The sequence below is a fragment of the Neophocaena asiaeorientalis genome, unplaced genomic scaffold (genome assembly GCF_003031525.2).
Source record: "Neophocaena asiaeorientalis asiaeorientalis breed wild unplaced genomic scaffold, Neophocaena_asiaeorientalis_V1.1 scaffold362, whole genome shotgun sequence".
Taxonomy (NCBI): Eukaryota; Metazoa; Chordata; class Mammalia; order Artiodactyla; family Phocoenidae; genus Neophocaena; species Neophocaena asiaeorientalis.
In genome coordinates this window covers 2,335,052-2,351,048 of record NW_020175700.1, presented here as the reverse complement: position 1 = coordinate 2,351,048, position 15,997 = coordinate 2,335,052, and the positions used below count along the sequence as shown (strand labels likewise).

The following is a 15,997-nucleotide window of genomic DNA, read 5'->3' as shown; positions in this document are numbered from 1 at the left end:
GGGACATCTGAGCAGGCAGGTTTGCTTGTGGATGTTTGGTTGGTCATAGCTTTCTCAGGGCTGAAGAAGTGGGACTGTCTCTGGCGGATGTGACTCTGGCACACTTCAGTAGATGAGCCATGTTTTTCCAACACCTCCTATCTGGCTTCACTCAGCCCTGAAGAACTGCATCTCAGCCAGTCTAGCCAAGGGCCTGGGGTGAAAACTAGGGGAGAAACCAAACTAGGGTATGTTTCAGAGGAAACTGTTAACCAGGTTAGCAGGTCTCTTTGGCTGGGCTGGGGCAGCAGATAAAGCAAAACTGAGCCCTGCTCAGAAGCTTTCACAAGACCGTGGGCTTTGTAGTCACTGTCTGGGGTTATATCTTGCCTCTTGTACTTCCTAGCTATGATATCTTAGACAAGTAACTTAACCTCTGTGCCTAAGTATATAAATTAGGAAATACTTCAACTGCTACTAACAGAGATCTTCACAACCTCTTAAGCAACAGAGGTATTTATTTCTTCCTCACACACCTTCCATCTTTCTGCTTTGGCGTGCTTAGCACATGGATTCCACCTCCAATGTTGCCAAGATGATCCAAGATGACTGTAGGTGCTCTAGCCATCACATTCCAGGCAGCAGGAGCAAGGGTAAAAATATTTTACAGAGCTTTTGCAGATGTCTTCCTTTAAAAAGCATTTTAAGAAGTCCCATCCAACATTTTCCTCTTACAGTTCATTGTCTGGCACTTATTCACATGTCTACACCCTATTGCAAGGAAGGGAAATGTAGTCTCAGCTTGGCACATTGTTTCCCCAAATAACATTACGGCTTTGTTCCTAAGTAAAAGGTTAGAATGGATACTGGATATGCAACTTGAAATTCTCTCATACTCAGTTTTTCCATCTGGAAATTGGGGATTATAATAATACCTACATATACTGTTGTTGTGTTACCTGGTACTCAGGAAGGACTCAATATACTTTAGCTCAATTACTGGTTATCAAGAGAGAATGAAGTGGAAAATACAAATAATGTTGGCATTACTATGAAAATAGTTTTGACCTCACAGACCTCCTGAAAAAGTCTCAGGAATTCCCAGAGTCCCTAGACCACACTTCGGGAACCTCTGCCTTAGAGAATCAGATAATTCTTGCACAGGTCTGCTAACCAAGCTGGGACTTGGTTAGCACTGAGAGGATACACAACCATCCTTTTGCCCTTATGAAGTTTGGATAATTTTTGTTAACAGACACGACCATCGAAGCTCTAGCGAAATCTGTAGTGCTCTTTTCTGTATATATCTTTGTTTTTGCCCATCTTCCCTCTAGAAATGTAAGCCCCATTAGGACTTGCCAGCTTCACTTCCTACTATGCCCCAGTGCTCGACACGCGGACAGAGATTCATTGATATAAGCTGGACAATGTTGAACTTTACCCAAGCCATGTGCTCCTGGAAAGCAATGAAGGTTAAGACCAACCTCCCAAAGTTTTTGTGTTCTGGAAAATGGCTTATTGCAAAGAACCATCCTTCCTTCCCCATATGACTTAAAGACTCACAGATGCCCCCCTTGTTTACCTAAGTCAAGGTCAGAAACAAATTTCTTTTCTTTGCCTCATAAATGATGAGCTGAGCCTCTTGTCCCCATTGGTCAATTGGAAACAAATTCTTGTTAACCAAACTTGCATTAAGCCTCTCTCCGTCGTCCAGGCCCCTGAATGAACTTTGGCCCAGCCTCAGCCTGAGCCAGCATACAGTCCCACCTGAGAATAGGCTGGATTTACTATCCAGTCCTGCCACCCTTTCATCCCACTTCCCCACACCTGGTTCTTTCTAGTCTTGTTTATTCCTCTTTATAAAAGAGCAACCCTTTCTGCCTAACTCTTAAATGCTTGCAGGCATTATAGACCTTCTCTCTATTGCAATAGTCCTCCTCCCCCACTGCAACAGTCCCTTTCTCCTCTGGCAGTAATCCTTTTGAAAAAAGTCCCTCCTGAATCTGGATTTGTTTTTTATTGGACAGCTGAATGAAAGAAGCAACTATAACTGATCAGAGCGCGACTATATTAACTCAGATTTGCAGGTTCTGTTCTGACTCCTCTCCCATTAATCACACTTTTAAATTCTGTCTCCTAGGCTTGCCAAATCTACTAGGCCATGGCTAGGTGCTCTGGACCAGACAGCCGGGCCTTTGGAATCAAACACAGAAGGAACTGGATTTTGGTGCTGTTACTTCCTTCCTGTGTACTTTACTGAGGTCACTTAATGTCTTTCCTATTGAACCACTATTTAATGAGCACCTACTAAGTGCAAGCAGAGTTGGGCACTGGTAGTGGTGAGCAAAACAGAGATGATAATTAGGGGCAGGAGGATTCTGGCAATAAAACAAGTAAATTAAGCGGGAAGTGCAATGAAGAAACAAATTGATCTGCCAGAACACGGAGGGAGCACACATGTATATAGGGTGGACACCTGCTGAGAAGGTGACTTATCTGAGGCCTGAGGGTCAGAAGGTCTAGCCATGCCAGCAGCTGAGAGAAGGACATTCCTGTGAAGGGCCAGAGGTGGGAGATCTGGGTGTTTAAAGGCCAGAGAAAAGTGGTGCATAGCTGAAAGGAACAGGTAGACTGTGCTGGAGCCCTCACACCACCCTGGACTTTGTCTGCCAAGATAAAGAACTTGACTTTTATTCTAAGTGGGATGGAAAGCCATAGAAGGGGTTTCTGAGATCTTACTGTTTTAATCCTTTTGCTTTGTGGTTTAATTTGATTGCTAGTGAGGGTTAATTTCTCTTCCCTGATAGCCATTTGTGTTCTGCTTCTGCAGTATTGCGTACTCAGTGCTCTTCATCTATTTATCTACTGGAATCTTAGTGTGTTTCTTATTAATTCAATGAGGTCTCTCTCAATTAAGGATTTTAATCTTTTGCAGTTTTAAACTTTTGTGCTTTAGTGTGTGAAAGAGTTCATCCAGCACGTTTAAGCTTAAGGAGTCCTCTGCCATCCGACACTTGATAAATTATGTTTCCTTGGTCCGTGTTTGTGTGGTTCAGTGTTTTACATTGGTGGACTTTTCTTTTTTATCCTCTTGGGCGGGGCGCGGCGAAGCAAACTCCTCCTGTGTTCTGGCCAGAGAAGGCTCAGCATGCGGAGACCCCTCACCCTCCTAGGCCGAGCCAGAGGGGCTCCTTCTCCACCGGAGGCCTCAGCTGGTGACACCCACTCTACTGGGTATCTGAGCTCTCGTTACAGACCATGGACATAGGGCGGGGTGAAAAAGCCGAGGCTCAGCGGAAAGCTAGGAGGGAGAGCAGAGGCTCAAACTGGAGACAGAACTAGCCGGGACAGCAGCTGCAGGCAGGCGGGTGTGGCGAGCGTCAGTCCAGGAGCTGAGGCCCCGCCCCAGACCCAGGGTCCCGGCCCCGGCCCCGCCCCCGGGGCCTCGCTCCCCGCAGGTCCTGTGCTGACCTCTCAGCACTGCCTGGCTCGTCCCAGTCTCTGCCCACCGCTGATTTCATTGGCTGCCTCGCCGTCCCCGCCCCCGGGAACCTGCTGATTTCCTCAGCCAATCGGCAGGCGCAGCAGCGGCGGCTGCGCTCGGTCTCGGCGGATCCCGGACGCTGAGGTACCCGGCCTGTGGGAGGGGGCATTGCGTGGGTGCTGGGTGAGGGGCCGCCACTCCTGGGTCTCTGAGGTCACCGTTCTGCAGCTGGAGGTGCAGCGTCCCAGACCGTCGAGGACTGACCCGAGATTTCTGGGGTGGAGGTTAGAGGTCGGAGGTCGTGCCTTTGTGGAATGTTGGGGCCCCACCCGTCTAAGCATAGAGGCGGGCCGCTCTCGGTTTTTATAGCCAGCTCCCTTTCGCGGAAGGGGCTCCGAGGGAAACAGGCCTGCGAGCCGCCGGGGCTCCTGGCAGGCGCTGAGCTCCGACGGGAAGGTCCGCCCGAGCTCGGGCCTTTTGGGAGGGGTCGCTCCGTGGCCACGCTGTCCCGACGGGGCCGCATATCTTCCTGGCTCCGAAGAAACCCGGAGCCAACCCTTTTTGAAGCTTTCGTTCCCGGGTTGGAGATTTCATTTCTGGAAGTTCATTCGAGCAACTTGGAGAGGGGAAATGCTTGTATTGTGGCTTCCGCACTGGTCGGGAAGTGAAAATAACCAGATACGGGGAGGTTCTGAAGGCCAAGGGACCTGTGAGAAACCGGACGAATTTCTTAGTTTGACAGAAGTCTTCCCCCAGGTTGCCTCATATGTTATATAATTCAAGTCGTTTCAAAATCAAGATTATTTAGTCTCATAGTTCTTCTAAGTAAGTGACCTTAGTCTTGACCTTAAGTGAAGCTACTTTGGAATGCTTGAAGTGTTGAGCAAGAATTTTTTTGTACAAAGGGTCTGTGCAAGGAAGGAAGTTGGGAACAGTCTTTACCTCTCATAGCAGTGATCCCAGCTGCTTCTTTACTACTCTGGGACCGAAAAGAGAAGTTGTTTATCTGCATATGTGGGTTTTGGGGAGACATAGCTATGGATGAGGAATAAGGGGAGAAGAAAGAGGACTCTCTTGTTTTCTGCGTAAAAAGTATGCAATTAGGAAAAAAAGAGTGTATTTATTTGCCTCTCTCTCCATCTCAGCCAGCGTAAACACGTTTTGACATTTTTTGTGCCAATGGTATGTGTTGAGTATTTATATTAGGGAAAGGAGTCATCTCTAACAACAAGAAGACACTTATCTTCAGTGTAGCCACAGAGGAATGAATATGCCTTGTGTGGAATTAACCCTGGGGTTTGGTTTTCAGTTAAGAAAATGAGGCAGAAGGAAGTGTTAGCCAAGACCTTCCAAGGCCCAGCCATGGTCTGTAGGACTCCAACCAGCCACATTTACATGTTTGAGAATGGTGTTGGGGACTCCGGGGACTCCTCTGAGGAAGAGTCCCACCAAGTAGCTCTGCGGCCCCGGGGCAAGGAGCGCCAGAAGAAGGGTGCCCACCACCCTCACCAGCCAGGAGCAGGGGACGTGGTGCTGCTGCAGCGGGAGCTGGCCCAGGAGGACAGCCTCAACAAGCTCGCTCTTCAGTATGGCTGCAAAGTAAGAAACCCCACAGGTGAAGGCGCCACCTGCCCTTCAGCCCCTGTGTTTAGAGGAACAGAGGAGCTTGCTGAAGGGTGGGGACCCTTTCTGACCCCAGAGGTGGTTGGAGGAAGCCTGCTCTAGAGTAAAGGATACCCCTGTCTAACTAGAGATGGAAGGCAGGTGGAAGTACCTTCCCTTCCTCAGAGAGAGAGGGAATTAGTCAGGAATTTCAGGTGACAGGGCAGTTCCCTCTCTGCACCTCTTCCTTGTCTCTCCAAAATGAAATTCTGAAAGCTTTTTCTTTTGAGCACATTTTAAGACATAATGGGGCCAGAGATGCCACGCAGAGTTTATCCAAGATTTCTTTGGTGTGCTTGCTTTATTTTTTTTGCTACTTTTCTTTTTCTAAACCTTTCTTGCTGGTTTTAGCTTATTTGATTGGTAAAGTTTTGCCTTCTCTCTTTTAGAACTGCATGATCTATCCTTTGTATGCTGTGTATCTATATAACCCTGTTTCTCTCTTTAATTATATTTTTAGCATTCAGCGTGATTAACAATGGCAAAGTAAGTAGGAAGGTATTTATTGAATTGCTGCATTTTCTCCTGGATAGAAACTATTTCAGTTTGCTAGCACTGTGCTGCTACTATGGCTTTCTCTAAGGCTATATAAGCTACTTATTTAAAAAAATCTTTTCATCCTTGAAGGGTCTGTCATTTACCTAACAAGGATCAAATGACTCAACATGTTGTGTGGAGGTGTTGTTTCCCAGGGAAATAAACTGGTCTCCAGGGACGCATAGTGTCTGTAAACTGTACTGAGATTTATATTTGACTCTTATAATCAGCTTCTGTAGACATACTATATGGTTTATAGAGCAAGGGTTGAAAACTGAATCCTGTCCTACAAAGACCTGAATAGATGCAGTGGGCTTCTTGGAACAGTGGTGTTTAATAAATCCAAAAGGACTATATAATGTATCTAAGAAGTGAATAGTTTTCCTATTTGAAGTAAATAAATTTAATGTTAGTTTATTAGGATCAAAAACAAAACTATCTCAAGCACCTTAAGTTTCAGGATATAATAAATTAAAAATGTCCACCACCCCAATTCAATTAAATGATAAAAGCACTTGCTAAGTAATGAAAATAATGAAGATGATTGATTTGAATAAAGTCTGTTGGCTGTATTTACACTCTAGTTTAAGTGGACTTAGGAGTTAGAACCTTAGAGTCCATCTCTGATGCTTTTGGTAAGTTTTCAAACAATAACTTGAGGGAGGATCTATCTTTGACTTATATTTCCCCCTACTTTTTAAAAATTAAGGTTTGATTATGAGAGGAATTTGTCGTAAACTTTGTTACTTTTTAAAACTCACAGTCGTGTTCCTTTCTCCTCAAGTCCTAATATTGGAATAGAAGATTTCAGTCTATAGTTTTCAAGTTGATGCATATTCTCTGCATGTTTCTAGTGAAAAGAAGTGTTGTGAAATCCTTGAAGTGAATTAACTCTAGGTCGCTTTTATTTTAAAAATAAGTTTATAGGCCATACAGTGCTTCTGGGAAAGAAAACGTCGTATAATCATGAGGGCACACCTTTTAAAATGTTGTTACAGGTGAACTAGGTTCTAGTGTTTGTAGAGCTGGCTGAGGCTTTGTGTTTGCTGAATGCTAATGTCTACTACAGCTACTAAATTAAGTTCTGATGCAGGAGAGAGTCACCCAGATGGGGGCACTGTTTTCTCAAAAGTTAAATGTAGAAAGGGTGCAGCCTTCTTTTACCATGATGTGTTTCACCTAAAAGCATTTTGTTGAAGGCACACTTTAAACAAACAAAGTCTTTTCCAAAACTAATCTTGAGTTGTTCAAACTTGTAAGTCTATAAAAAAATCTTATGATTAAGCTATACATTAAGGCTGAGTTAAAGCCAAAAAAACGAAGTTACTCAGCCTAAACTAAATTTTGTGTGTAGGTGCAGTTTTCCAGTGTTCATCAGATTCTTAAGCTGTGTGGGCTTGGACCGTCACGCAGAAAGGTTAAGCACCACTTTTTGGATATTAGTTTTAAGGAGCTTTACATCATTTCGTGATGTTTGTCTTCATGGCTTCCCTAGGTTGCAGATATCAAGAAAGTCAACAACTTCATCAGAGAACAAGACTTATATGCTTTGAAATCTGTTAAGATTCCAGTGAAAAACCACGGGATCCTAACAGAGACCCACAAAGAACTCAGACCCCTCCTGAGCTCATCTACAGAGACCAGAGTGACCTTCGAGGAGCAGCCAGACCCAGACAGAGCAGCTGTCAGTGCCGGTGCCTCGTCTAACCCACTGACGGATTTCTTTAAGGGCATTGACCAGAATATTGAGCATGCAGTTCAGTCAGAAATCTTTTTGAGTGAAAGTTGCTGCATAGAGACCTCCAGTCAGCCATTGCTTCCGACTCCTCCGAAGATACCTACAAACGGTGCAGACTGTGGAATTCAGAGGTGGAATGCTGTTTTTATCATGCTTCTGATTGGAATTGTTTTACCAGTGTTTTATTTGGTCTATTTTAAAATACAAACTACTAGTGAGATCCCTAGTATCTTGAATACAACTGCTGTCCCTAATGGCTCGATGGCAGTGAGTGCAGTTCTAGGGCAATCCCCCAAATTAGCGATTCCATTGCCAACCATCCCCTCTTCAGACAGCCAGTTCAGTCAGACCACCCACGGGAAGAACTAGCTCTTGTTGTTTCTAAGGAATCAGGGCAGCTTTAGCACTTGGGCTCCTAATGTGCATCAGCCGACATTGGCCATATCTTAGCGTGCTGCATTTTTTTTTCTGTGACATATGGACGCGTTTCAGAAGCCACCATCATGTCAATCACAGTCATCATGGGGAATAGACTCGCCTGATCCAAGGCTGCGGGAGCCAAAACACCAGCGTCCTCAACCTCCTACATCTAAAGAGGAGCGGCAGGAGAGACATTTACACGTGACAGATGCTGTTCCTTGAAGGCGTTTAGTGGACTGGCCATGAGTGTCTTCACAATAGCACTGTGTAGGTCCCCAAGCTGGACATGCTTGGAGGGAGATGAATGGCCTTGGCAGATGGACCTGCAGTATGGGAGCCCCTGGTATCAGCTTTGGTTGTCTGGATGTTTGCTTTGTCCCCTGCCTGCTGTGGAGGAGTGACTGGCTCTGACAAATGAAGTTTTGTGTCCCCCCTCAACAAAGGTGTTGTGCAATAGCGATGGGATGTCACCCTGTTTCAGAGTGTGACACATGACATTGTAATAAGCCCTACTTCACATTTGCCCCCTCAGACAGCCTTTTTGAGGCAATGTCATATCTAGAATTTAAAAAGCCCTAAATCTGAATTGCTATAATACTGAATAAATAGCAGTTCTGTTCCTTGTAATTTTAGAGCTCCTTAATCTGACACGCAGGCATGTTTTAAGCGCTTCCTGGCCAGGACATTTGGAGGCCATGGCCCTGTTTCACCTGAGGAGCATTTCCACAGTGATTGCTAACTGGAGCCCCCAAGTCAGCATTCTTGGAAGGAGCTCTTTCAGGTCAGTGTCTGGAGTGGAGTAGGTATAGGGAGAAGGATGAGTGCCTCTCACCGAGGTCCCAACATGTGACACTTCTAAGGCTGAACAGTCATCAGTCCAGCTTTTGCTGGCTCCTGTATGTGTCTGGAAGAGTGGTACAGGGAGAATGGGCTTGCTATCTGCTGCTTCCTTGACTCCATCCTTAGGACTTCTAGAGCCACAGAACAGGAACGGGGCTCAGTCACTTTTCCTTGAGTGAATACAGTGTAGCTCATAATGTTAAAATATTGAACACTTAATGGAGGGCCTAGAGGTGACCCTTGCTGTGGAAGACCATAAAAAGAGGGGCCTGGGGGTTTGCCCATCTCCTTCTATGACAAGGCAGCAGTGGTGCTAAGTTCAGAGGCTCGTGGAGGGCATGGGTTGGCCTCTGAGACCTTGCTGGTGGAGCAAGGGTGAATGGGGTGAGGGCAGGAGCCTGCCTCGGTCCTTTGAAGGAGTGGAAATTGGCCAGGGTGGCTGGTGGCTCAGCCTTAGGGAGATCTGTCTCCAGGGAGAAAAACATGCTTCTCTTGGGTTTTAGGCAGGTTTAAGGCATTTGACACATTCAGCCTAGAGATCAATTTAAAAGAGCTCATCATGTAAGAGGAGGGGAATGTGGCGAAGAAGTACCTGAGATGGGCTTCCAGTTTCATTCTCCTCCCAGTTATGTGAAAAACTATGTTGCCCTGGGTTCAATTAGCAAATTTAAATTATCTTCAAAATTAAATGTTTTCTTCAAAAGCAAATGGTCTTCAGGATAAAATGAACTTATCAGCCTTTGCTACAGGAAATGTTTTGATCATGTAAATGCTTTTCCAGCCAAACGTTTGTGTGCACTGTGCCCCTGAGGGCCACAGGTTTCTCTAACCATTTGTCACCATTAAATTCACCAGGCAGGACTCAGACTCTCATGAGAAAATGACTTTTGCCAGGCAAAGAATGAATATCTGTATACTTTTTTTCAAATGGAATAAAATAATTTCTTCTGTGAGGGAAAATTGATTCTTCCTTTTTAATAAGGGAGCTGGTAATTCAGAGTTAAAAGATGTGGGATGATGTTGGAGAAAATGGAAGTGTCCATGTCCAAGGGGTGAGGCCTGTCCAGGGCTTGGGCCCAAGGTTACCCCAGCAGGTGAAGAACAGGTAGTAACAAGTACAGTCTTGCTGATTGGTCTGCATAACATACTTTAAAACTTTTATTAAGGAGACTTCCTTGGCGGTCCAGTGGTTAAGAATCCACCTTCAAATGCAGGGGACACGATCCCTGGTTGGGGAACTAAGATCCCACATGCTGGGGGGCAATTAAGCCTGTGTGCTGCAACTGCTGAGCCCACACGCTCTGGAGCCTATATGCCACAGCTAGAGAGCCTGTACACCGCACTGAATGCTCTGGAGCTTGCATGCCACAACTAGAGAGCCTGTGCACCGCAACTGCTGAGCCCAGGCACTGCGAAGAAGAGCCCATGTGCCACAACAAAAGATCCTGCATACCACAGAAATGATCCCATGTGCTGCAACTAAGACCTGACGCAGCCAAATAATAAATAAATATTAAAATTGTTTTAGGTATACATAAGAGATACCATGGACCTCATTTTCTATATATTTTACTGCATTTTTAGTGTGTTTTGGGAGTTAATGTTGTAAAGGAATAATTAGATTTGTTAGATAGTCTTCAGTCCTTTTTGTTGAACTGTAGTGCCTAATATTGCAAAAGCCTAGGGAATCTGTCATCAGGCAAATGATGCTCCCATTTTATTCTGGGGAGACAAGGCTGCAGAAACGAAGCAGAAGCCTCAGGGTCACCCAGAGCAGGACTACCCAGCCACAGCCATGACACAGCCCCTCCTCAGCAATCTAGTTCTTTACATTGCCTCTGCATTAGTTGTGAAAGCCTGAGTTTGAGGGAGAATGCTATGCGCCCTGAGATGATGGCTTATAAAGGGGATTTTAACATTTTTTCCCAGTTTTGTTGAGATAAAATTGACATACAGCACTATATAAGTTTAAGATGTACAGCATAATGCATTGACTTAGATACACTGTGAAATGATTACCACAAGTTTAGTTAACATCCATCATCTCATGTAGATACAAAAAAAAAAAGAAAAATTTTTTTCCCTTGTAATGAGAACTCAGGATTTTTTCCCTTAACAACTTTGATGTATACCATATAACAGTGTAAACTATAGTCATCATGTTGTACATTACTTCCCTAGTACTTATTTATCTTATAACTGGAAGTTTATACCTTTTGACCACATCTTCCAATTTCCCCTCCACCTCACTCCCTGCCTCTGGTAGCCACAAATCTGATCTCTTTTTGTACGAGTTTGGTTTTTTTCTTTTTTTTAGGTTTCATATATAAATGAGATCATACAGTATTTGTCTTTCTCTGACTGACTTATTTCACTTAGCATAATGCCCTTAAGATCTGTCTGTGTTGTCCCAGGATTTCCACCTTCTTTATGGCTGAATAACATCTGTGTGTGTATCACAACTTCTTTATCCATTCATCCCTTGATGGACACTTGGGTTGTTTCCATGTAAACGAATGCTGCTATGAACATGGAGGTGCAGATACCTCCTTGACATCGTGTTTTCATTTACTTCAGATATATTCCCAGAAGTGGAATTGCTGTATCATGTTGTAGTTGTACTTTTTAATTGTTTGAGGAACCTCCATACTGTTCACCATAGTGGCTGTACCAATCTATAATCTCACCAACAGTACACAGGGGTACCCTTTTCTCCACATCCTTGTCAGCATTTATTATCTCTTGTCCTTTTGACGTTAAGACGTTCTGATTGGTGTGAAGTGGTATCTCATTGTGGTTTTGGTTTGTATTTCCCTGATGGTTAGTGATGGTGACAGCTTTTCATGTACCTGTTGGCCTTTCATATCTTTCTTCACTGGAGAAATGTCTATTCAGGTCCTTTGCCCGTTTTTAATTAGATTATTATTTATTTTTTGCTGTTGAGTTGCAAGTTGTTTATATATTTTAGATACTAACCTCTTATCAGATATATGGTTTACAAATATTTTTTTCCCATTTTGTAGGTTATCCTTTCATTTTTGTTAATGGTTTCATTTGCTGTGCAGAAGCTTTTTTTTTTGATGTAGTCCCACTTGTTTATTTTTTATTTTGTTTGTGCTTTGTCATATCCAAAAAATCATTGCAAAGACTGATATCATAGAGCTTACTGCCTATATTATTTTCTAGGAGTTTTATCATTTCTAGTCTTACAGTCAAGTCTTTAATCCATTTCAAGTTAATTTTTGTGTGTGGTGTAAGATAGGCATCTACTTTCATTCTTTTGCATGTGAATATTCAATTTTACCAGCAGTATTTATTGGAAAGACTGTCTTTTCTCCATTGAGTATTCTTGGCTCCCTTGTGAAATATTGCTTGACTGTATATCACTGAGTTTATTTCTGGGCTCTTGATTCTGTTCCATTGGTGTGTGTCTGTTTTAATGCCATTACCATACTTTTTTTTTTTTTTTTGCGGTACATGGGCCTCTCACTGTTGTGGCCTCTCCTGCTGCAGAGCACAGGCTCCAGATGCGCAGGCCCAGCGGCCGTGGCTCACGGGCCCAGCTGCTCCATGGCATGTGGGATCTTCCTGGACCGGGACATGAACATCGGCAGGTGGACTCTCAACCACTGCGCCACCAGGGAAGCCCTACCATACTGTTTTGATAACTGTAGCTTTATAATATAACTTGTAATCAGAAAATGTGATGCTACCCACTTTGTACTTCTTTCTTAGGATTGCTTTGGCTATTCAGAGTCTTTTGTGCTTCTGTATAAATTTTAGTGTTGTTTTTTCTGCTTCTGTAAAAAATGCCATTGGAATCTTGATAGGGATAGCATTGAATCTATAGATGGCTTTAAGTAATATGGAAATTTTTTAAATCTTCCAATTCATGAGCACAGGATAGCGTTGCATTTATTTGTATCTATTTCAGTTTCTTTCATTGATGTCTTGTTTTGATAGTTTTCAGTGTAGAGATCTTTCATGTCCTTGGTTAAATTTATTCCTAAGTATTTTATTGTTTTTGATGCAACTGTAAATGGGATCATTTTCTTTATTTGTTTTTCAGATAATTCATTGTTAGTGTATAGAAACACTACTGTTACTTTTGTATCTTGGAACTTTACTGAATTTGTTCATTAAATCGAACAGTTTTTTGGTGGAGTCTTTAGAATTTTGTATTGACATTTTTATTTCTTCTTTTCCACTTCTGATACTTTTTATTTCTTTTTCTTGCCTGATTGCTCTGGGTAGGATTTCCAGTACTATATTGTATAGGAGTTTTGAGAGTGGACACCCTTGTCTTGTTCCTGACCTTAGAGGAAAAGCTTTCAGTTTTTCACTATTGATCATGATATTATCTGTGGGCTTGTCATATATGATCTTTGTTTCTATGAGGTATGTTCCTTCTGTACCTAATTTGTTAAGAGTTTTTATCATGAACAGATGTTGTATTTTGTCAGATGCTTTTTCAGAATCTATCGAGATGATTACATGATTTTTATCCATTTCATTAATGAGGTGTATCACATTGATTTGTGAATGTTGAAACATTTTTCAGTCCCTGAAATAAATCCCACTTGATCATGGCAAATGATCCTTTTAATGTGCTGCTGAATTTAGTTTGCTAATATTTTATTGAGAATTTTTGCATCTGTAGTTAACAGGAACACTGATCTGTAGTTTTCTTTTCTTTTAGTGTCCTTTTCAGGACAGGTTATGCTGGCCATGTAAAATAAGTTTGGGAGTTTTCCCTCTTTGATTTTTGAGAATAGTTTGAGAAGGATTGGCATTAATTCCCCTTTAATTGGTTGGTAAAATTCACCAGAAAAGCCATCTGGGCTTTTCTGTGTTAGGAGGTTTTTGATTACTAATTTAATCTCCTTACTAATAGTTGGTCTGTTCAGATTTTCTATTTCTTCCTGATTCAGTCTTGGTAGGTTGTATGTTTCTAAGAATTTTTCCATTTGTTCTTGGTTGTCTGGTTTGTTGGCATATAATTGTTCGTAGTAGCCTCTTATGATCCTTCATATATCTTTGTATCAGTTGTAATGTCTCCTTTTTCATTTGTAGTTTTATTGATTTGGGTCCTTTCTTTTTTCCTTGGTTAGTCTAGCCAAAGATTTGTCAATTTTGTTTATCTTTTCAAAGAAACAGCTCTTAGTTTCTTATTACCTTTTTAGTCTCTATTTCATTTAATCTCCTCTAATCTTTATTTCCTTCCTTCTACTAACTTTGAGCTTAATTTATTCTTCTTTCTCTAGTTCCTTGAGGAGTAAATTTAGGTGGTTTATATGAGCTCTTTCTTATTTCTTAATGTAGGTGTCTATTGCTATGAATTTCCCTCTAGAACTACTTTCCCTGCATCCCATACATTTTGGTATGTTGTGTTTCCATTTTGGTTTGTCTCAAGAAACTTCTGTTTCTCTTTTAATTTCTCTTTTGTACCATTGGTTGTTCAGGAGAGTGTTGTTTAATTTCCATGTATTCAAGAATTTTCCAGTGTTCTTCCTGTAATTGATTTCTAGTTTTATACCGTTGTATTCAGAGAAAATACTTGGTGTGATTTCAGTCTTATTGAACTTGCTATGACTTGTTTTGTGACCTAACAGATGGTCTTCCTAGAAAATGTTCCATGGGTGCTTTGAATGTGTGTTCTGATGTTAGATATAATGTTCTCTATGTATGTCTTAGATCCATATATAGGATCATTCAAATCTGCTCTTATTGATTCTCTGTCTGAATGATCTGTCCATTGTGAGTCAGGTATTAAAGTCTGTGACTATTATTGCATTGCTGTACTCTCTCCTTTTAGCTCTGTTTTTGCTTTATGCATTTAGGTGCTCTGATATTGGGTGCATAAATATTTACAATTTCATATCTTCTTGATGGATTGAGCCCTTATCATTAAATAGTGACTTTCTTTGTCACTTTTTACTATTTTTAGTTTAACCCTGCTTTTTTTTTTTTTTTTGGTTTTGGTTTACTTGAAATATCTTTTTCTGTCTCTTCACTGTCAGTCTATGTGTGTCTTTAAGGCTAAAGTAAGCATCTTGTTTTTGTTTTTTATCCATTCAGTCATTGTCTTTTGATTAGAGAGTTTAATTCATTTATGTTTAAAGGAATTATTAATAGGTAAGGAGTTACTATTGCCATTTCATTAATTGTTTTCAGACTGTTTTGTAGATCCATTTTTCCTTGCTTCTTATCCTGCTTTCTGTCTTTTTTCGTGTTTTGGTGTCTTTTGGTACCATTATGCTTTGACTTATTTATCATGTTCTTTTGTGTGACTACTATAGGTTTTTCCCTTGTGATCACCATGAGGCTTGCATAAAATATCTTAAAATTATAACACTCTTTTAAACTGATGAAAACTTAACTTTTATAGGATTTTTAAAGTTTACACTTTTACTTCTCCCCTTCACATTTTAGGTTATTGATGTTAAAGTTTACATATTTTTATATTGTGTAAACCAATAACAGATTATTGTAGTTATGGTTATTTTTACTACATTTGTTTAACTTTTAAACTAGAGCTGCAAGTGAATTACATGCCATTACTATATTACAGGATCTAACTTTGACTATATGTGTACCATTACCAGTGAATTTTATGTTACCTTCCTATGTTTTAATGATGTTAATATGTGTCCTTTTACTCTCATTCAGAGAACTCCTTTAGCATTTCTTGTAAGACAGGTCTAGTGGTGATGAACTCCCTCAGCTTTTTTTTTTTTTTATTAATTTATTTATTTTTGGCTGCTCTGGGTCTTCGTTGCTGCGCACAGGCTTTCTCTAGTTGTGGCAAGGGGGCTACTCTTTGTTGTGGTGCGTGGGCCACTCATTGCAGTGGCCTCCCGTTGCGGAGCACGGGCTCCAGGGCACGCGGGCTCAGTAGTTGTGGCTCAAGGGCTCTAGAGCGCAGGCTCAGTAGTTGAGGCGCACAGGCCTAGCTGCTCCGCGGCACGTGGGACCTTCCCGGACCAGGGCTCGAACCCGTGTCCCCTGCATTGGCAGGTGGACTCTTAACCACTGCGCCACCAGGGAAGCCCCTCCCTCAGCTTTTGTTTGTTTGGGAGAGTCTTTGTCTCTCCTTTATTTCTGAAGGACAGCTTTGCTGGGTATAGAATTCTTGACTGAAAGTTTTTTCTTTCAATATTTTGAATATATTATTCCTGGCCTGAAAAGTTTTGTTTATTTGTTTTCTTCTTAATTTTTTATTAAAGTGTAGTTGATTTACAATGTTGTGTTAATTTCTGCTGTACAGCAAAGTGACTCAGTTATACATATATATATACATTTTTTATATTCTTTTCCATTAAAGTTTATCACAGGAT

The 15,997-nt window shown here is 41.8% G+C and overlaps 1 protein-coding gene across 2 annotated transcripts; it reads left to right on the top strand.

Moving 5' to 3' along the window:
• Nucleotides 1-3,641: 3,641 nt before the first annotated feature.
• On the top strand, nucleotides 3,642-9,620 carry LYSMD4 (LysM domain containing 4). Of its 2 annotated transcripts, none has more exons than XM_024732072.1 (3): nucleotides 3,642-3,747; nucleotides 4,773-5,062; nucleotides 7,158-9,620. In XM_024732072.1, exons 2-3 carry the CDS (start codon nucleotides 4,781-4,783, stop codon nucleotides 7,767-7,769), a joined length of 894 nt encoding a protein of 297 aa, XP_024587840.1. In that variant the 5' UTR covers nucleotides 3,642-3,747; nucleotides 4,773-4,780; the 3' UTR covers nucleotides 7,770-9,620. The 2 variants fall into 2 exon arrangements, with proteins under 2 accessions (XP_024587840.1, XP_024587839.1); XM_024732071.1 differs by having other exon boundaries at nucleotides 3,642-3,754.
• The last annotated feature ends 6,377 nt before the right edge of the window (nucleotides 9,621-15,997 follow it).